The sequence below is a fragment of the Elephas maximus genome, chromosome 11, assembly GCF_024166365.1.
Source record: "Elephas maximus indicus isolate mEleMax1 chromosome 11, mEleMax1 primary haplotype, whole genome shotgun sequence".
In the NCBI taxonomy this organism is placed as follows: domain Eukaryota; kingdom Metazoa; phylum Chordata; class Mammalia; order Proboscidea; family Elephantidae; genus Elephas; species Elephas maximus.
Window position 1 is genome coordinate 90,437,716 of NC_064829.1, and position 23,236 is coordinate 90,460,951.

The 23,236-nt window shown below is 39.2% G+C and overlaps 1 protein-coding gene across 1 annotated transcript in view; it reads right to left on the reverse strand.

Annotated features, from left to right (window-relative positions):
• Positions 1-10,745: 10,745 nt before the first annotated feature.
• The window catches only part of LOC126085008 (sulfotransferase 2A1-like), a 38,832-nt gene continuing 26,341 nt past the window's right edge, over positions 10,746-23,236 (reverse strand). Inside the window, exons 4-6 of the mRNA XM_049899892.1 lie at positions 13,857-13,951; positions 12,144-12,324; positions 10,746-10,855 (exon numbers count right to left, since the gene is read on the reverse strand). Of these exons, the coding sequence (XP_049755849.1) occupies positions 10,746-10,855; positions 12,144-12,324; positions 13,857-13,951 (386 nt within the window). The remainder of the gene's footprint in view (positions 10,856-12,143; positions 12,325-13,856; positions 13,952-23,236) is intronic.

Genomic DNA, 23,236 nt, shown 5'->3' on the forward strand with positions numbered 1-23,236 from the left:
TCTTCTATGCCAAGAAATATGGAAGAGAGTTTCCTGGCCAACTGACTGGAAGAGATCCATATTTATGCCTATTCCCAAGAAAGGTGATCTAACTGAATGAGGGAATTATCAAAGAATGTCATTAATATCACACACACAAGTAAAATTTTGCTGAAGATCATTCAAAAGTGGTTGCAGCCATACAAGAACAAAGAACTGTTAGAAATTCAAGCTGGATTCAGAAGAGGGCGTGGAATGAGGGATATCATTGCTGATGTTAGATGGATCCTGGCTGAAAGCAGAGAATATGAGACAAATGTTTACTGTGTTTTATTGACTATGCAAAGGCATTCAACTGTGTGAATCATAACAAGTTATGGATAACATTGGAAACAATGGGAATCCAGAATACTTACTTGTGCTCATGAGAAACCTGTACATAGATAAAGAGGCAGTTGTTTGAACAGAACGAGGGAATACTGCATGGTTTAATGTCAGGAAAGGTGTGTGTCAGGGTTGTATCCTTTCACCATACTTATTCAACCTGTATGCCGAGCACGTAATCAGAGAAGGTGGACTATGTAAAGAAGAACGTGGCATCAGATTGGAGGAAGACTTATTAATAACCTGCTATATGCACATGACACAACCTTATCTGCTGAAAGTGAAGAGGACTTGAAGCACTTACTGTTAAAAATCAAAGAATACAGACTTCAGTATGGATCACCTCAACATAAAGAAAACAAAAATCCTCACAACTGGATCAATAGACAACATCATGATATATCAAAAAATGATTGAAGTTGTCAAGTGTTTCATTTTACTTGGATCCACAATCAACACCCATAGAAGCAGCAGTCAAGAAATCAAATGATGCTTTGCATTGGGCAAAACTGCTGCAAAAGACCTCTTTAAAGTGTTCAAAAGCAAAGATGTCAATTTAAAGACTAAGGTGCACCTGACCCAAGCCATGGTGTTTTCAGTCACCTAATATGCATATGAAAGCTGGACAATGAATAAGGGAGACCAAAGAAGAATTGACACTTTTGAATTGTGATGTTGGCAAATAATATTGAATATACCATGGATTGCCAAAAGAATGAAATCTGTCTTGGAGGAAGTACAACCAGAATGCTTCTTAGAAGTAAGGATGTGAGACTATGTCTCACGTACTTTGGACATGTTATCAGGAGGAATCAGTCCCTGGAGAAGGACATCATGTTTCATAAAGTAGAGGGTCAGCGAAAAAGAGGAAGACCCTCAATGAGATGGGTTGACACAGTTACTGCAACAATGAGTTCAAACATACAATGATCATGAGGATGGCGCAGGACCAAACAGTGTTTTGTTCCATTTGTACATGGGTCACTGTGAGTCAGAGCTGACTGGATGGCACCTAACAACAACATATATATGTGTTGTCTTAGGCTGGGTTCTCTAGAGAAGAAAAACCAGTAAAGTGTATAAATATATACATAAAAAAACCAAGAAACCCGTTGCCGTCGAGTCGATTCTGACTCATAGCGACCCTATACGATAGAGTAGAACCCCCCCATGTGGTTTCCAAGGAGCCCCTGGTGGATTCAAACTGATGACCTTTTGGTTAGCAGCCATAGCTCTTAACCACTATGCTACCAGAGTTTCCAAATATATGCACAGAGAGATTTATATCAAGGAAATGGCTCGTGAGATTGTAGAGGCTGGAACGTCCCAATTCCCTCGTGGATCAGGATAGAAGCTTCTCTTGATTCATGTAGCCCCAGGGCCTGGCGAACCCAAGATTGGCAGTTTGAGGAGAGCAGAGTTCTTGGCCACAGGCTGTGAAGATCAACAGATTCAAAGACTGGCAGGCAAGACCGCAAGATACTCAAGTAGCTAACAGATACATGAGGAAATGCCCATGATCATTAGCCATTAGAGAAATGCAAATCAAAACTACAATGAGATTCCATCTCACTCCAACAAGGCTGGTATTAATCCAAAAAATACAAAATAATAAATGTTGGAGAGGTTGTGGAGAGACTGGAACACTTCTACACTGCTGAGGGGAATGTAAAATGGTACAACCACTTTGGAAATCGATTTGGCACTTCCTTAAAAAGCTAGAAATAGGGGGTGGAGCCAAGATGGCGGACTAGGCAGACGCTACCTCGGATCCCTCTTACAACAAAGACACGGAAAAACAAGTGAATCGATCACATACATAACAATCTATGAACCCTGAACAACAAACACAGATTTAGAGATGGAGAACGAACTAATACGGGGAAGCAGCGATTGTTTCCAGAGCCTGGAGCCAGCGTACCAGTGAGGTACGGCACAAGCACAGAGAGCTGCTCCACCCCCCTGAACTAACCCCAGGAGGGGGACCAGCCGGTTCCGCGGGCGGCGTGGGACGCAGCCGGTAAGAGAAGTCCCGGGAGGCAGTGACAGGTCTTGGAGCAGGAAGAACAGCGTCCCAGCCGGGGAACCGTCCCACCGGGATTTGGACTGGACTCAGCAGATTTTCTGGAAAAACTAGTTTCCCAGTGATGGCTCGAAGACAACAATCCATATCAAACCACTTAAAGAAGCAGACCATGACAGCTTCTCCAACCCCCCCAAACAAAAGAATCAAAATCTTTCCCAAATGAAGATACAATCCTGGAATTATCAGATACAGAATATAAAAAACTAATTTACAGAATGCTTAAAGATATCACAAATGAAATTAGGATAACTGCAGAAAAAGCCAAGGAACACACTGATAAAACTGTTGAAGAATTCAAAAAGATTATTCAAGAACATAGTGGAAAAATTAATAAGTTGCAAGAATCCATAGAGAGACAACATGTAGAAATCCAAAAGATTAACAATAAAATTACAGAATTAGACAATGCAATAGAAAGTCAGAGGAGCAGACTCGAGCAGTTAGAATGCAGACTGGGACATCTGGAGGACCAGGGAATCAACACCAACATAGCTGGAAAAAAATCAGATAAAAGAATTAAAAAAAATGAAGAAACCCTAAGAATTAGGTGGGACTCTATCAAGAAGGATAACCTGCAGGTGATTGGAGTCCCAGAACAGGGAGGGGGGACAGAAAACACAGAGAAAATAGTTGAAGAACTCCTGACAGAAAACTTCCCTGACATCATGAAAGACGAAAGGATATCTATCCAAGATGCTCATCGAACCCCATTTAAGACTGATCCAAAAAGAAAAACACCAAGACATATTATCATCAAACTCACCAAAACCAAAGACAAACAGAAAATTTTAAAAGCAGCCAGGGAGAAAAGAAAGGTTTCCTTCAAGGGAGAATCAATAAGAATAAGTTCAGACTACTCAGCAGAAACCATGCAGGCAAGAAGGGAATGGGATGACATATACAGAACACTGAAGGAGAAAAACTGCCAGCCAAGGATCATATATCCAGCAAAACTCTCTCTGAAATATGAAGGCGAAATTAAGATATTTACAGACAAACACAAGTTTAGAGAATTTGCAAAAACCAAACCAAAGCTACAAGAAATACTAAAGGATATTGTTTGGTCAGAGAACCAATAATATCAGATATCAGCACACCACAAGGTCACAAAACAGAACGTCCTGATATCAACTCAAATAGGGAAATCACAAAAACAAACAAATTAAGATTAATTAAAAAAAAAATACACATAACAGGGAATCATGGAAGTCAATAGGTAAAAGATCACAATAATCAAAAAGAGGGACTAAATACAGGAGGCATTGAACTGCCATATGGAGAGTGATACAAGGCGATATAGAACAATACAAGTTAGATTTTTACTTAGAAAAATAGGGGTAAATAATAAGGTAACCACAAAAAGGTATAACAACTCTATAACTCAAGATGAAAGCCAAGAAAAACGTAACGACTCAACTAACATAAAGTCAAACACTATGAAAATGAGGATCTCACAATTTACTAAGAAAAACGCCTCAGCACAAAAAAGTATGCGGAAAAATGAAATTGTCAACAACACACATAAAAAGGCATCAAAATGACAGCACTAAAAACTTATTTATCTATAATTACCCTGAATGTAAATGGACTAAATGCACCAATAAAGAGACAGAGAGTCACAGACTGGATAAAGAAACACAATCCGTCTATATGCTGCCTACAAGAGACACACCTTAGACTTAGAGACACAAACAAACTAAAACTCAAAGGATGGAAAAAAGTATATCAAGCAAACAATAAGCAAAAAAGAAGAAGAGTAGCAATATTAATTTCTGACAAAATAGACTTTAGACTTAAATCCACCACAAAGGATAAAGAAGGACACTATATAATGATAAAAGGGACAATTGATCAGGAAGACATAACCATATTAAATATATATGCACCCAATGACAGGGCTCCAAGATACATAAATCAAATTTTAACAGAACTGAAAAGTGAGATAGATACCTCCACAATTATAGTAGGAGACGTCAACACACCACTTCCGGAGAAGGACAGGACATCCAGTAAGAAGCTCAATAGAGACATGGAAGATCTAATTACAACAATCAACCAACTTGACCTCATCGACTTATACAGAACTCTCCACCCAACTGCTGCAAAATATACTTTTTTTCTAGCGCACATGGAACATTCTCTAGAATAGACCACATATTAGGTCATAAAACAAACCTTTGCAGAGTCCAAAACATCGAAATTTTACAAAGCATCTTCTCAGGCCACAAGGCAATAAAACTAGAGATCAATAACAGAAAAACTAGGGAAAAGAAATCAAATACTTGGAAAATGAACAATACCCTCCTGAAAAAAGACTGGGTTATAGAAGACATCAAGGAGGGAATAAGGAAATTCATAGAAAGCAACGAGAATGAAAATACTTCCTATCAAAACCTCTGAGACACAGCAAAAGCAGTCCTCAGAGGCCAATTTATATCGATAAATGCACACATACAAAAAGAAGAAAGAACCAAAATCAGAGAACTGTCCCTACAATTTGAACAAATAGAAAGTGAGCAACAAAAGAATCCATCAGGCACCAGAAGAAAACAAATAATAAAAATTAGAGCTGAACTAAATGAATTAGAGAACAGAAAAACAATTGAAAGAATTAACAAAGCCAAAAGCTGGTTCTTTGAAAAAATTAACAAAATTGATAAACCATTGGCTAGACTGACTAAAGAAATACAGGAAAGGAAACAAATAACCCGAATAAGAAACGAGAAGGACCACATCACAACAGAACCAAATGAAATTAAAAGAATCATTTCAGATTATTATGAAAAATTGTACTCTAACAAATTTGCAAACCTAGAAGAAATGGATGAATTCCTGGAAAAACACTACCTACCTAAACTAACACATTCAGAAGTAGAACAACTAAATAGACCCATAACAAAAAAAGAGATTGAAATGGTAATCAAAAAACTCCCAACAAAAAAAAGCCCTGGCCTGGATGGCTTCACTGCAGAGTTCTACCAAACCTTCAGAGAAGAGTTAACACCACTACTTCTGAAGGTATTCCAAAGCATAGAAAATGACGGAATACTACCCAATTCATTCTATGAAGCCACCATCTCCCTGATACCAAAACCAGGTAAAGACATTACAAAAAAAGAAAATTATAGACCTATATCCCTCATGAACATAGATGCAAAAATCCTCAACAAAATTCTAGCCAATAGAATCCAACCACACATCAAAAAAGTAATTCACCCTGATCAAGTGGGATTTATACCAGGTATGCAAGGCTGGTTTAATATCAGAAAAACCATTAATGTAATCCATCACATAAATAAAACAAAAGACAAAAACCACATGATCTTATCAATTGATGCAGAAAAGGCATTTGACAAAGTTCAACACCCATTTATGATAAAAACTCTAACCAAAATAGGAATTGAAGGAAAATTCCTCAACATAATAAAGGGCATCTATGCAAAGCCAACAGCCAATATCACTCTAAATGGAGAGAACCTGAAAGCATTTCCCTTGAGAACGGGAACCAGACAAGGATGCCCTTTATCACCGCTCTTATTCAACATCGTGCTGGAAGTCCTAGCCAGGGCAATTAGGCTAGACAAAGAAATAAAAGGTATCGGATTGGCAAGGAAGAAGTAAAGTTATCACTATTTGCAGATGACATGATTATATACACAGAAAACCCTAAGGAATCCTCCAGAAAACTACTGAAACTAATAGAAGAGTTTGGCAGAGTCTCAGGTTATAAAATAAACATACAAAAATCACTTGGATTCCTCTACATCAACAAAAAGAACACCGAAGAGGAAATAATCAAATCAATACCATTCACAGTAGCCCCCAAGAAGATACTTAGGAATAAATCTTACCAAGGATGTAAAAGACCTATACAAGGAAAACTACAAAGCTCTACTACAAGAAATTCAAAAGGACATACTTAAGTGGAAAAACATACCCTGCTCATGGATAGGAAGACTTAACATAGTAAAAATGTCTATTCTACCAAAAGCCATCTATACATTTAACACACTTCCGATCCAAATTCCAATGTCATATTTTAAGGGGATAGAGAAACAAATCACCAATTTCATATGGAAGGGAAAGAAGCCTCGGATAAGCAAAGCACTACTGAAAGAGAAGAAGAAAGTGGGAGGCCTCACTTTACCTGACTTCAGAACCTATTATACAGCCACAGTAGTCAAAACAGCCTGGTACTGGTACAACAACAGGCACATAGACCAATGGAACAGAATTGAGAACCCAGACATAGATCCATCCACGTATGAGCAGCTGATATTTGACAAAGCACCAGTGTCAATTACTTGGGGAAAAGATAGTCTTTTTAACAAACGGTGCTGGCATAACTGGATATCCATTTGCAAAAAAATGAAACAGGACCCATACCTCACACCATGCACAAAAACTAACTCCAAGTGGATCAAAGACCTAAACATAAAGACTAAAACGATAAAGAGCATGGAAGAAAAAATTGGGACAACCCTAGGAGCCCTAATACAAGGCATAAACAGAATACAAAACATTACCAAAAATGATGAAGAGAAACCCGATAACTGGGAGCTCCTAAAAATCAAACACCTATGCTCATCTAAAGACTTCACCAAAAGAGTAAAAAGACCACCTACAGCCTGGGAAAGAATTTTCAGCTATGACATCTCCGACCAGTGCCTGATCTCTAAAATCTACATGATTCTGTCAAAACTCAACCACAAAAAGACAAACAACCCAATCAAGAAGTGGGCAAAGGATATGAACACACATTTCTCTAAAGAAGATATTCAGGCAGCCAACAGATACATGAGAAAATGCTCTCGATCATTAGCCATTAGAGAAATGCAAATTAAAACTGCGATGAGATTCCATCTCACACCAGCAAGCCTGGCATTAATCCAAAAAACACAAAATAATAAATGTTGGAGAGGCTGTGGAGAGATTGGAACTCTCATACACTGCTGGTGGGAATGTAAAATGGTACAACCACTTTGGAAATCTATCTGGCGTTATCTTAAACAGTTAGAAATAGAACTACCATACAACCCAGAAATCCCACTCCTGGGAATATACCCTAGAGATACAAGAGCCTTCATACAAACAGATATATGCACACCCATGTTTATTGCAGCTCTGTTTACAATAGCAAAAAGTTGGAAGCAACCAAGGTGTCCATCAACGGATGAATGGGTAAATAAATTGTGGTATATTCACACAATGGAATACTACGCATCGATAAAGAACAGTGACGAATCTCTGAAACATTTCATAACGTGGAGGAACCTGGAAGGCATTATGCTGAGCGAAATGAGTCAGAGGCAAAAGGACAAATATTGTATAAGACCACTATTATAAGATCTTGAGAAATAGTAAACCTGAGAAGAACACATACTTTTGTGGTTACGAGGGGGGGAGGGAGGGAGGGTGGGAGAGGGTTTTTTATTGATTAATCAGTAGATAAGAACTGCTTTAGGTGAAGGGAAAGACAACACTCAATACATGGAAGGTCAGCTCAATTGGACTGGACCAAAAGCAAAGAAGTTTCTGGGATAAAATGAATGCATCAAAGGTCAGCGGAGCAAGCGTGGGTGTCTGGGGAACATGGTTTGCGGGGACTTCTAAGTCAATTGGCAAAATAATTCTATTATGAAATCATTCTGCATCCCACTTTGAAATGTGGTGTCTGGGGTCTTAAATGCTAACAAACGGCCATCTAAGATGCATCAATTGGTCTCAACCCACCTGGAGCAAAGGAAAATGAAGAACACCAAGGCCACACGACAACTAAGAGCCCGAGAGACAGAAAGGGCCACATGAACCAGAGACCTACATCATCCTGAGACCTGAAGAACTAGTTGGTGCCCGGCCACAATCGATGACTGCCCTGACAGGGAGCACAGCAGAGGACCCCTAAGGGAGCAGGAGATCAGTGGGATACAGACCCCAAATTCTCATAAAAAGACCAAACTTAATGGTCTGACTGAGACTAGAGGAATCCCGGCGGCCATGGTCCCCAGACCTTCTGTTGGCATAGGACAGGAACCATCCCCGAAGACAACTCATCAGACATGAAAAGGACTGGTCAGCGGGTGGGAGAGAGACGCTGATTAAGAGTGAGCTAATTATATCAGGTGGACACTTGAGATTGTGTTGGCAACTCTTGTCTGGAGGGGGGATGGGAGGATAGAGAGAGAGGGAAGCCGGCAAAATTGTCAAGAAAGGAGAGACTGAAAGGGCTGACTCAAGAGGGGGAGAGCAAGTGGGAGTAGGGAGTGAGATGTATGTAAACTTATATGTGACAGACTGATTGGATTTGTAAACGTTCACTTGAAGCTTAATAAATGGTATATATAAAAAAAAAAAACTAGAAATAGAACTACCATATGATACAGCAATCCCACTCCTTGGAATATACCCTAGAGAGATAAGAGCCTTTACATGTACAGATATATGCACACCCATGTTCGTTGCAGCACTGTTTAGCAACCAAGGTGCCCATCATGGATGAATGGATAAATAAAGTATGGTATATTCACACAATGAAATACTATGCATCAATTAAGAACAATGATGAATTCATGAAACATTTCATAACGTGGAGGAATCAGGAAGGCATTATGCTGAGTGAAATTAGTCATTTGCAAAAGGACAAATACTGTATGAGACAACTATTATAAGAACTCAAGAAATAGTTTAAACGGAGAAGAAAATATTCTTTGATGGTTACGAGAGTGGGGAGGGAGGAGGGAGAGGGGTATCCACTAATTAGATAGTAGACAAGAACTAGTTTAGGTGATGGGCAAGACAACACACAATACAGGGGAGGTCAGCAAAACTGGACTAAGACAAAAGCAAAGAAGTTTCCTGAATAAACTGATCACTTTGAAGCCCAGTGTAGCAGGGACAGGGGTTTGGGGACTGTGGCTTCAGGGAACATCTAGGTCAACTGGCATAATAAAATCTCTCAAGAAAATATTCTTCAGCCCACTTTGGAGAGTGGTGTCTGGAGTCTTAAATGCTAGCAAGCAGCCATCTAAGGCACATCAATTGGTCTCAACACACCTGGAGCAAAAGAGAACAAAGAACACCAAAGACACAAGGTAATTTTGAGCCCAAGAGACAGAAAGGGCCACATAAATCAGAGACTACATCAGCCTGAGACCAGAAGAACTAGATGGTGCCCAACTACAACTGATAACTGCTCTGAGAGGGAACACAACAGAGAATCCCTGAAGGAGCAGGAGCGCAGTGGGATGCAGACCTCAAATTCTCGTAAAAAGGCCAGACTTAATGGTCTGACTGAGACTAGAAGGACCCCAGAGGTCATGGTCCCCAGACCTCTGTTTGCCCAAGACAAGAACCATTCCCAAAGCCAACTCTTCAGACAGGGATTGGACTGGACTATAAGATAGAAAACGATACTGGCGAGTAGTAAGCTTCTTGGGTCAAGTAGACACATGAGGCTATGTGGGCAGCTCCTGTCTGGAGGAGAGATGAGAAGGCAGAGGGGGAGGCTGAATGGACATGGAAATACAAGGTGGAGAGAAGGAGTGTATGGTATCATTAGGGGGTGAGCAACTAGGAGTATATAGCAAAGTGTATATAAATCTTTGTATGAGAGATTGACTTGATTTGTAAACTTTCACTTAAAGCACAATAAAAATTAAAAAAAAAAAGAAAGACCAAACTTGCTGACCTGACAGAGACTGGAGAAACTCTGCTAGTATGGCCCCCAGCCACCCTTTCAGCTCAGTAATGAAGTTACTCCTGAGGTTTACCCTTCAGCCAAAGATTGGACAGGCCCATAAAACAAAACAAGACTAAAGAGGCACACCAGACCTGAGGCAAAGACTGGAAGGCAGGAGGGGACAGGAAAGCTGGTAATAGGGAACCCAAAGTTGAGAAGGGAGAGTGTTGACATGTCGTGGCATTGTTAACTAAAGTCATAAAACAATATGTGTAGTGTTTAATGAGAAACTAGTTTGTTCTGTAAACCTTCATTTAAAGTACAATAAAATAAATAAGTTCTCAAAATGGGAAAGTATTAACTTTTTTTTTAAATCTGGTAAAAGAATTACATGAGTTTTAAATATTTTTATTATGTATATTTAAAACATTTAATAATATTTAGAGGCACATTCATAAAGGTAATAAGTTGTTTTCAATTATTAAATGTGTCATTGCAGTGTAGGCTTAAATTCTCCAGGATACAATGATACAAGTTATGCTTCATAAAAGCAATCCCATGCAGAAGTATATAGAGGAAGTCAGTATTCAAGCCAGATTTGTAAATATTAGGCCATTATTACCATGGGAAAAGCCCTTGAGGAAGTACCCCCATCTTCTCTTGGTATATTTTATCAAAGGCTTCACTCTGAGCCACCGTGAAATGGTTTTTCCAATCTCCAGTGATTCCTGTCAAGTATCACAAATAAGTTCAGGTCAGATTTGTAACTAGCATCTCAAGACCTCATTTGAACTTCTCCAACTGCCAGAGCCTACTAACATCTAGTACCTGCCTCACAATATTGTAAGGACTGAATAGACGTGACAAGAAATAACAACAGTAATAATAACAGGCATTTAGTAATACTTTCATGTTTTATGTCAGAATTTTTTTTTTAAGGATATTACATGTATACCTCATTTGACACGCCCAACATCTTTTCAAGAAAGAGGCTGGTTTTTCTCCACATCACAAGCACACCTGGCTTGATCATACAGGTACAAATTGTGTTCTTGATCCTCACTGTTGCCTCCAGACCAGCCTCTTTGCTTTTTACTCTCCACCTTTGAATCTCATAGCACCAACTACCAGGCTAATCCATTGTTGTGGTTTTCCACCATGCCTAGCTCAAATCCCCTCATTCAGTGAAGACTTTAGTTCATAACTCCCTGGAACACTCTTCATAGCAATTGTAATAAAAATTCTTGGTGATTTCAATTTCCAATTTACGATTCTTCTAATACTTTCATCTCTCTTCCTTGATTGTTAGTCTTCTAATGACCATATACCCCACTCAACCAAAAGTTACATGCTTTATGTACTCATTACTCATTTTTCCTCCATGATCTGACATTCACATATTCCTTTCTCAGAATATTGGCTTCTATGCTTTCTGATCATTCACATCAGCACCTCAGTTTTTCCAATACTTCAATTCCACTGAGACTCCCAATCTATTGGTTCCACCTTTTGTCACTATCCTGCAGTCTCCTTGTGAATTTACTTCATTATCCAGATCAAAAGTCAGGATTGATTATTGTAATTACTCTCTTTCACTTTCAGCTCTCTTGCACCTTCTCACTGTGTAGAATGTATTTCATATTCTCCTGATTCAAGATAAACCCCACTTGAAACATGACAAGACATAATACAGACAAACCTGCTGACTAATCTTTCTTTAAAATTATGACCACTGACACTCAGTCATGATGCCATAAAGAGTGTACCCACTTTTCTTGCTTTACCTTCAATAACTTCTCCCCATTTTATTTCTCAGCTGTTAACCTTGACTCAATTATATTGATACAATGGAATCAATTTGAGGATAAATTCCATAATTTCCTAGCAGTGTAGCCACCCATGTATCTGTACCTAAAGATTCAAATACTTCCCTTGTGCCATGTCTTCAGGGTATCAATAGAAGCAGGAGAGTTGTCTATTTCCCTCATGTCCTGAAATCAGAAAACTCTGTCTTACCTTTTCTCAATAATTTCCCTTTGCTGTGATCCATTATCTCATCTGGTACTAGGGAGAAATTGCTCATTTTATTATCTTTCATGACCTCGAAGGATACGTTCTTGAGGACCGAGTTGAGTTCATCTGAGCTCAGCTTCTTGCCCAAGAACTGGCTGATCCTCTCTATACTGGCCCTTATATCCTAGAATAAGAAACACAAGGGAGAGACAGAAAAAAAAAAAAATACAACAGGAAAAAAAGAAAAACAAGCAGAGGAAGTGCAGGACAATGATGAGGTAGAGAAAAAGTGGAAATGAAGCAGAAAGAGGATGAATTGTTTAGGCTGCTCTGAAAGGTGATAAACACTGTATAATCAAACATTGGACGAAAAAGAAAACAGAGGTTAGTTGAAAGTAATGTAGAGGAAGAAATGAGATGACAATGTAATAATGATACCAAGATCAATATTGAACTCCTCTGTGCCTAAGTCCAAGTCTCTGTGGAAATAAGAGGGAATAGTCTCAAATTTTCAAGGACACAAGCTTATTAGAGATAAGAAATAAGAAATGCACCCCATGCAGATGGAACTCAATTCTCTGTATGATACTTGTGTTTAAGTCATGGCTGTACTATGTAGTACAACAGCACATCAAGTTTTATACAGCATGCTTATATATTGTCAGAAGCATTTACACATGTGCTGTCTGAGAATGAGAGAGGGGAGGGCATTTATAAGAGAAAGATCCTTAATGAAGTCCTTGTGATGTTACTGGACCAACACTCCAATTTGTTATTAAACAAAATTTACTGAAGGAATCAATGGAGAGAGAGTACGCTGTTTAGTTTAGCTGTAATGGTATGCTCTGCCTTACAGGCAAATTAAAGAGATATTTAACAAGTAGAGTGAGTACAGATAAAAATTTCACATCAAAGCAATGGCAAGAAAAGAAGTAAGATTTACAAGGTAGCAATTAACTGCGAAACCTTCTTGACATTAGTTTGTAGTCTAACACAAACCTCTTATACTTGATACAGTTTAACTAAGGCAATATCTCTAAAATGAAAAGTATCAACAATTTTGACGTGAAAGTTCTGTGATATGCAAGTCAGTGATACATTTGCAGCTGAGCCAACTTAATTACAATCTTTGACTACAGAACTGATTGTTAGTTAGAAAAGTGTAAATAAACTCTGCTTTTATTTAGCTGAGAGAGAAGAGATAATGCCTGTGCTTGGTGGGAAATTTCTTAAGGTAGTTAAAACAACATGCTTATCTATCGGCTCTAACTTACTTGAACAATTCAATGAAGTTTTTTTTTTTAAGTCCAGTTGTGGAAACACTCTTAACCATAACAAGCAAAACGGAGCTTTGTTTTTCAAATGACAACTTTAACAGAAGACCACTGATTATCAGGGCTGTAGAAGTAAAATCCTCAGTTTAATTTATGGATGGAGTACTTAATTTTAGTTCTGAAATTCCCCCAATGATACCTGCCAGCACCTCAGCACAGAGGCCAAAGTAGGAGAGTTGTTGCTAAGAGAGCAGCAGCTGAGAGGGTTTAGTGAGCTGCTGTGTTGGCTATGAACTGGGCCAGTTACTGGCAGAGGGGCCCTTGGAACAAATTTTCGAACCCTGTAAAGAAATAGAGTGCCCTGGGGGGAAATGCTGGTGTTGGAAATTAGATTTTTGTGATATTGGATGAGGGAGAGTAAATTTTTTTGAAGAATGGGTACCTGATGCAGCTCCTCATATGAAATTACCAGGAAATTCTCTTTTCCTCTCATTGACATCCAGCCGTGAATATGGTCAAACCAAGATCCATATGGCACTGCAAGTGAAGTGGGGAAGAAAAGGTGATTGTATATGGTTTACTCTTGCATGCTCACTTGCTTGTATAATCTGACTCATTTTGTGTGTGTCTAAATATTTGAAGAATAAACAAGTGAGTTGTGCAGATTCTTTTCTTTTTACTTTATTTCCATGAATAATAATAAAGTTGCCATCTAGTTCATTGTGAGTAAGGGAAAACCCATGTGTGTCAGAGTAGAACTGTCCTCAATAGGGCTTTCTTTTTCATTTTTTCTGATTGTGTTGAAAATATGCACATCCAAACATTTGCCAATACAACAATGTTGACGTGTATAATTCCGTGACACTGATTACATTCTTCAAGTTCTCAACCATTCTCTCTATCCTTTTCCAAATTATTTCACCATCATTAATATAATCTAAGTGCTCCCTGGCAAAGACTCCCCTTTCCTTCTCCCTCCCACCCTTGGTAACCACCACAAATCTTTGGTTTCTATGTATTTACTTATTTCATATAAGTGAGATCATACAGTTTTTGTCTTTTTGCAACATAGTTATTTTACTCAACATTATGTTTCAAGGCTTATCTATGTTGTGGCAATCCATATGATTTTCAATGGCTGATCTTTTTCATTCTTGTTTGTTTCATTTTGTTTTTGGGAGTAGTTCACTAGGCTTTTCTTCTGAAGCCCTCAGAGTTGACCCAAACTTTTTGGTTAGCCACCAAGCGTGTTAATCATTTGCACAATCTAGGGATTCCAAAGGCAGTTAGTGTGGTGTTGATTCCTACTCACAGCACCTCATGTGTATCAGAGTAGAACTGTGCTCCACTGGGTTTTCTATGGGTAATTTTTTTTTTTTTTGGTACTTTTTAGATGAAGGTTTACAGAACAAACTAGTTTCTCATTAAACAGTACATATATTGTTTTATGACATTGGTTGACATGTCAACACTCTCCCTTCTCAACTTTTGGTTCCCTATTACCAGCTTTCCTGTCCCCTCCTGCCTTCTAGTCCTTGCCCCAGGGCTGGTGTGCCCCTTTAGTCTTGTTTTGTTTTATGGGCCTGTCCAATCTTTGGGTGAAGCGTGAACCTCAGGGGTGACTTAATTACTGAGCTGAAAGGGTGTCTGGGGACCATGCTCTCAGGGTTTCTCCACTCTTGGTCAGGCCAGCAAATCCAGTCTTTCTTTCTTTTCTTTTTAATAATTTTTATTGTGCTTTAAATGAAAGTTTACAAATCAAGTAAGTCTCTCACGTATAAACTTATGTACACCTTACTCCATACTCCCACTTACTCTCCCCCTAATGAGTCAGCCCGCTCCCTCCTTCCAGTCTCTCCTTTCGTGACTGTTTTGCCAGTTTCTAACCCCCTCTAACCTCCCATCTCCCCTCTAGACAGGAGATGCCAACATAGTCTCAAGTGTCCACCTGATACAAGTACCTCACTCCTCATCAGAATCTCTCTCCAACCCATTGTCCAGTTCAATTCATATCTGATGAGTTGTCTTCGGGAATGGTTCCCGTCCTGGGCAAACAGAAGGTTTGGGGAACATGACCGTTGGGATTCTTCTAGTCTCAGTCAGACCATTAAGTCTGGTCTTTTTGTGAGAATTTGGAGTCTGCATCCCACTGTTCTCCTGCTCCCTCAGGGATTCTCTGTTCTGTTCCCTGTCAGGGCAGTCATCGGTTGTGGCTGGGCACCATCTAGTTCTTCTGGTCTCAGGATGATGTAAGACTCTGGTTCATGTGGCCCTTTCTGTCTCTTGGGCTCATAGTTATCGTGTGACCTTGGTATTCTTCATTCTCCTTTGATCCAGGTGGGTTGAGACCAATTGGTGCATCTTAGATGGCCGCTTGTTAGCATTTAAGACCCCAGACGCCACATTTCAAAGTGGGATGCAGAATGTTTTCATGATAGAATTATTTTCCCAGTTGACTTAGAAGTCCCCTTAAACCATGGTCCCCAAACCCCCGCCCTTGCTCTGCTGACCTTTGCAGCCTTCAGTTTATCCTGGAAACTTCTTTGCTTTTGGTCCAGTACAGTTGAGCCGACCTTCCGTGTATTGAGTATTGTCCTTCCCTTCACCTAAAGCAATTCTTATCTACTGATTAATCAATAAAAAAACCCTCTCCCTCCCTCCCTCCCTCCCCCCCTCGTACCCACAAAAGTATGTGTTCTTCTCAGTTTATACTATTTCGCAAGATCTTATAATAGTGGTCTTATACAATATTTGTCCTTTTGCCTCTGACTCATTTCACTTAGCATAATGCCTTCCAGGTTCCTCCATGTTATGAAATGTTTCACAGATTCGTTACTGTTCTTTATCGATGCGTAGTATTCCATTGTGTGAATATACCACAATTTATTTAACCATTCATCCGTTGATGGACACCTTGGTGGCTTCCAGCTTTTTGGTATTGTAAACAGAGCTGCAATAAACATGGGTGTGCGTATATCTGTTCCTGTAAAGGCTCTTATTTCTCTAGGGTATATTCCGAGGAGTGGGATTTCTGGGTTGTATGGTAGTTCTAGTTCTAAGTTTTTAAGAAAAAACCAGATAGATTTCCAAAGTGGTTTTACCATTTTACATTCCCACCAGCAGTGTATAAGAGTTCCAGTCTCTCCGCAGCCTCTCCAACATTTATTATTTTGTGTTTTTTGGATTAATGCCAGCCTTGTTGGAGTGTGATGGAGTCTCATCGTAGTTTTAGTTTGCATTTCTCTAATGGCTAATGATCGAGAGCATTTTCTCATGTATCTGTTAGCTGCCTGAATATCTTCTTTAGTGAAGTGCGTGTTCATATGCTTTGCCCACTTTTTGTTTGGGTTGTTTGTCTTTTTGTGGTTGAGTTTTAACAGCATCACATAGATTTTAGAGATCAGGTCCTAGTCGGAGATGTCATAGCTGAAAATTCTTTCCTAATCTGTATGTGGTCTTTTTATTCTTTTGGTGAAGTCTTTAGATGAGCACAGGTGTTTGATTTTTAGGAGCTCCCAGTTATCTGGTTTCTCTTCGTCATTTTTGGTAATGATTTGTATTCTGTTTATGCCTTGTATTAGGGCTCCTAAGGTTGTCCCTATTTTTTCTTCCATGATCTTTATCGTTTTAGTCTTTATGTTTAGGTCTTTGATCCACTTGGAGTTAGTTTTTGTGCATGGTGTGAGGTATGGGTCCTGTTTCATTTTTTTGCAAATGGATATCCAGTTATGCCAGCACCATTTGTTAAAAAGGCTATCTTTTCCCCAATTAATTGACACTGGTGCTTTGTCAAATATCAGCTGCTCATACGTGGATGGATCTATGTCTGGGTTCTCAATTCTGTTCCATTGGTCTATGTGCCTGTTGTTGTACCAGTACCAGGCTGTTTTGACTACTGTGGCTGTATAATAGGTTCTGAAATCAGGTAGAGTGAGGCCTCCCACTTTCTTCTTCTTTTTCAGTAATGCTTTACTTATCCGAGGCTTCTTTCCCTTCCATATGAAGTTGGTGATTTGTTTCTCCATCACATTAAAAAATGTCATTGGAATTTGGGTCGGAAGTGCATTGTATGTATAGATGGCTTTTGGTAGAATAGACATTTTTACTATGTTAAGTCTTCCTTTCCATGAGCAAGGTGTTTTTCCAGTTAAGTAGGTCCTTTTTAATTTCTTGCACTAGCACTTTGTAGTTTTCTTTGTATAGGTCTTTCACATCTTTGGTAAGATTTATTCCTAAGTATTTTATCTTCTTGGGGGCTACTGTGAATGGTATTGATTTGGTGATTTCCTCTTCGATGTTCTTTTTGTTGATGTAGAGGAATCCAAGTGATTTTTGTATGTTTATCTTATACCCTGAGACTCTGCCAAACTCTTCTATCAGTTTCAGTAGTTTTCTGGAGGATTCCTTAGGCTTTTCTGTGTATGAGATCACGTCATCTGCAAATAGAGATAATTTTACTTCCTCCTTGCCAATCCGGATGCCGTTTATTTCTTTGTCTAGCCTAATTGCTCTGGCTAGGACCTCTAGCACAATGTTGAATAAGAGCAGTGATAAAGGGCATCCTTGTCTGGTTCCCGTTCTCAAGGCAAATGCTTTCAGGCTCTCTCCATTTAGGGTGATGCTGGCTGTTGGCTTTGTATAGATGCCCTTTATTATGTTGAGGAATTTTCCTTCAATTCCTATTTTGCTGAGAGTTTTTATCATAAATGGGTGTTGGACTTTGTCAAATGCCTTTTCTGCATCAATTGATAAGATCATGTGGTTTTTGTCTTTTATTTATATGGTGGATTACTTTAATGGTTTTTCTAATATTGAACTAACCTTGCATACCTGGTATAAATCCCACTTGGTAGTGGTGGATCATTTTTTTGATATGTTGCTGAATTCTATTGGCTAGAATTTTGTTGAGGATTTTTGCATCTATGTTCATGAGGGATATAGGTCTGTAATTTTCTTTTTTTATGGTGTCTTTACCTGGTTTTGGATTAGGGATATGGTGGCTTCATAGAATGAGTTAAGTAGTATTCCATCATTTTCTATGCTTTGAAATACCTTTAGTAGTAGTGGTGTTAACTCTTCTCTGAAAGTTTGGTAGAACTCTGCAGTGAAGCTGTCTGGGCCAGGGCTTTTTTTGTTGGGAGTTTTTTGATTACCTTTTCAATATCCTTTTTTGTTGTAGGTCTATTTAGTTGTTCTACTTCTGATTGTGTTAGTTTAGGTAGGTAGTTTTTTTCTAGGAATTCATCCATTTCTTCTAGGTTTGCAAATTTGTTAGAGTACAATTTTTCATAATAATCTGATATGATTCTTTTAATTTCAGTTAGGTCTGTTGTGATATGGCCCATCTCATTTCTTATTTGGGTTATTTGTTTCCTTTCCTGTATTTCTTTAGTCAGTCTGGCCAATGGTTTATCAATTTTGTTAATTTTTTCAAAGAACCAGCTTTTGGCTTTGTTAATTCTTTCAATTGTTTTTCTGTTCTCTAATTCATTTAGTTCAGGTCTAATTTTTATTATTTGTTTTCTTCTGGTGCCTGATGGATTCTTTTGTTGCTCACTTTCTATTTGTTCTAGTTGTAGGGACAGTTCTCTGATTTTGGCTCTTTCTTCTTTATGTGTGCATTTATCGATATAAATTGACCTCTGAACACTGCTTTTGCTGTGTCCCAGAGGTTTTGATAGGAAGTGTTTTCATTCTCGTTGCGTTCTATGAATTTCTTTATTCCCTCCTTAATGTCTTCTATAACCCAGTCTTTTTTCAGCAGGGTATTGTTCAGTTTCCAAATATTTGATTTCTTTTCCCTGATTTTTCTGTTATTGATTTCTACTTTTATGGCCTTGTGGTCTGAGAAGATGCTTTGTAATATTGTGATGTTTTGGATTCTCCAAAGGTTTGTTTTATGACCTAATATGTGATCTGTTCTAGAGAATGTTCCATGTACGCTAGAAAAAAAAGTATACTTTGCAGCTGTTAGGTGGAGTGCTCTGTATAAGTCTATGAGGTCAAGTTGGTTGATTGTAGCAATTAGATCTTTCGTGTCTCTATTGAGCTTCTTACTGGAAGTCCTATCCTTCTCTGAAAGTGGTGTGTTGAAGTGTTCTACTATAATTTTGGAGGTGTCTATCTCGCTTTTCAATTCTGTTAAAATTTGATTTATGTATCTTGCAGCCCTGTCATTGGGTGCATAAATATTTAATATGGTTATATCTTCCTGGTCAATTGTCCATTTAATCATTATGTAGAGTCCTTCTTTATTCTTTGTCGTGGATTTAATTTTAAAGTCTATTTTGTCAGAAATTAATATTGCCACTCCTGCTCTCTTTTGCTTGAAGTTTGCTTGATATATTTTTTTCCATCCTTTGAGTTTTAGTTTGTTTGTGTCTCTAAGTCTAAGGTGTGTCTCTTGTAGGCAGCATATAGACAGATCATGTTTTTTATCCAGTCTGAGACTCTCTGTCTCTCCATTTACATTCAGCGTAATTATAGATAAGTATGAGTTTAGTGCTGTCATTCTGATGCCTTTTTGGGTGCGTTGTTGACAATTTCATTTTTCCACTTATTTTTTGTGCTGAAAAGTTTTCTTTCTAAAATGTGTGTTCCTCATTTTCATAGTAGTTGACTTTATGTTAGTTGAGTCGTTATGTTTTTCTTGGTTTTTACTTTGAATTATGGAATTGTTAGACCTCTTTGAGGTTACCTTAATATTTACCTCTATTTTTCTAAGTAAAAACCTAACTTGTATCATTCTGTATTGCCTTGTTTTCCTCTCCATACGGAAGATCTATGCCTCCTGTATTTACTCCCTCTTTTTGATTGTTGTAATCTTTTACATAATAACTTCAATGATTCCTTATTTTGAGCATTTTTTAAAAATTAATCTTAATTCGTTTTTGTGATTTCCCTATTTGAGTTGATATCAGGATGTTCTGTTCTGTGACCTTGCATTGTGTTGGTACCTGATATTATTGATTTTCTGACCAAAGAATTTCATTTAGTAATTCTTGTAGCTTTGGTTTGGTTTTTGCAAATTCTCTAAGCTTGTGTTTATCTGTAAATGTTTTAATTTCACCTTCATATTTGAGAGAGAGTTTTGCTGGATATATGATCCTTGGCTGGCAGTTTTTCTCTTTCAGTCCTCTATATATGTCATCCCATTGCCTTCTTGCCTGCATGGTTTCTGCTGAGTAGTCTGAATTTATTCTTATTGATTCTCCTTTGTAGGCAACTTTTCTTTTATTCCTGGCTGCTTTTAAAATTTTTTCTTTACCTTTGGTTTTGGCAAGTTTGATGATAATATGTCTTGGTGATTTTCTTTTTGGATCAATCTTAAATGGGGTTCGATGAGCATCTTGGATAGATATCCTTTTGTCTTTCATGATGCCAGGGAAGTTTTCTGCCTGTGTATCTTCTACTATTCTCTCTGTATTTTCTGTTATACCTCCCTGTTCTGGAACTCCAATCACACGCAAGTTATTCTTCTTGATAGAGTCCCACATGATTCTTAGGGTTTCTTCATTTTTTTAAATTCTTTTATCTGATTTTTTTTCCAGCTATATTCTTGTCAATTGCCCTATCCTCCAGCTCCCCCACTCTGCATTCCAATTCCTCGATTCTGCTCCTCTGACTTCCTATTGAGTTGTCTAATTCTACAATTTTACTGTTAATCTTTTGGATTTCTGAATGCTGTCTTTCTATGGATTCTTGCAGCTTATTAATTTTTCCACTATGTTCTTGAATAATCTTTTTGATTTCTTCAACTGCTTTATCAGTGTGTTCCTTGGCTTTTTCTGTAGATTGCCTTATTTCATTTCTGAGGTCATCCCTGATATCTTGAAGCATTCTGTATATTAGTTTTTTTATATTCTGCATCTGGCAATTCCAGGATTGTATCTTCATTTGGGAAAGATTTTGATTCTTTAATCTGGGGAGTTGTAGAAGCAATCATGGTCTGCTTCTTTATGTGATTTGATATCCACTGCTGTCTCCGAGCCATCTATAAGATGTTGTAATGATTTATTTTATATTTGCTCTCTGAGTCTTATCTTGTTTTGTTTTGTTTCAGTATACCCAGATGGGGTACTAGATTGTGCTGTCTTGGTTGTTGTAGCCCTTGACTCGCTTATGACCTATTACCAGCTGGTTTGGGCTGTTACCGGATATATAGGCCTAAGAGTCCATTCACTATTCTTGAATAGAATCAGCTTAGGTGTTCTGATTTTGAGTCACCAGGTGTGTGGTGTAGAGTGTCACCTATTAACTTAGAGGAGTAGTGGTGATAGTTGTGTTCACCAGATTCTAGTAGCAGCAGGTGGTCACTCTCCGGGGGGGGGCAGGATGCTGACAGCCTTCCCCCATGTGCCAGTGAGGTAGGTGTGTCTCTATTCCTAAAGCACTTTGGTGGGTGGGCTCTGCAGCTGTACCTTAGGCACCCAATGCATGTACCTCTAAAGATTGGTAGGCATCGGTATCCTCAGACCCCTTTGGCAGGTGGCTAGGTGGTTTGGGTGGAGCTTCAGCCCTTGGTTCCCACTCTGGATCAGTGAGGGCTCTGTTTAATAGTAGAGATATCAGACCTGGAAGACTTGTCTTTCCAGTGCTCGGCTAAAACAATTACAGTGAGATCTGTATTAGAATTGCCTTCGCATTATAATAGCCACCTTGTTCCCTGTAGGGATGAAAGCCAAAGACTGTGGATCTCATATGCTTGGCTAGAACTGGTTCTGTATTTTTATTCCAGTTTTAGGGAAGTCAGGGAAGGATTTTTCTCCTTGGGTTGTTAGTAGCTGCTTTTCTCAAGCCAGGTGAATGGGTTAGGGAAAAAAACAAAACAAAACAAAACACCGAAGAGCACTTCACTCCCTGGCCCAGGAAATTCCAATGTTAATGAAGCCACCTGGGGCAGGAAGCAGAGGGGTCAGATAGATAGGAGAGGGTAGCCCAGCAATATAGACAAAGTCACTTATCTTGCTTGGTGATGACTGTTTTATCTGAGATTCCCAAGGGGCGTGTAGCTTGTGTGCACTGGCTGGGTCAAGATTGCCCCCGAGGGTCAGGCCTGCATCCGTGCTTGTGCTGTTTCAGAAGCCGTGGTCAGCTCCTCTGCTCCTAGTCCAAAACCCAGTGCCAAGGTTTCCTGGCTGGGACACTGCACTCCAGGCTCCAAAACCAGTCACTGCTTCCAGGTGATTTCTCGTCCTGTCAGCCGTGTCATTTTGCTACTTGCGTGCGCTGGCTGGGTTCCCCCGAGGTTACTTCAGGGGGGTAGGGCTGCGTCCCATGCTTGCGCCATCTCAGGAAGCCGTGGTCAACTCCCCTGCACTTAATGCAAAGCCCGGTGCCAAGGTTTTCTGACTGGGACACTGGCTCCAGGCTCCGAAAACAGTAGCTGCTTCCCCGTGGTTGCTCGTTCTCTTGTCAGCTATATCAGTGTGCAGCCTGCTTGCGCTGGTTGAGTCTCTACCAAGGTTACCCCAGGGATTTAGGGGTTAGGGCTGTGTCCCGTGCTTGCCCCATCTCAGTAGGCCGCAGTCAGCCCCACCACTCGGCACCAGGGAACTGCGAGGGCTCAAGGTGTGACTCGGGATGCCAGTTCCAGAAGTGGTCACTGCTTCAGGATGTGGCTTTTCACTTCCCTGTCACTCAGGTAAACTCTTCAGATCTGTGTTTGATGGTCAGAGTTCGTAGATTTTCATGTATGTGATTGATTCACTTGTTTTTCCGAGTCTTTATTGCAAGAGGGATCCGAGGTAGCTTCTACCTAGTCAGCCATCTTGGCCCCGCCTGAGAGCTATCTGGTCTTTGTTTTTGAGTTAGAATTTTGTT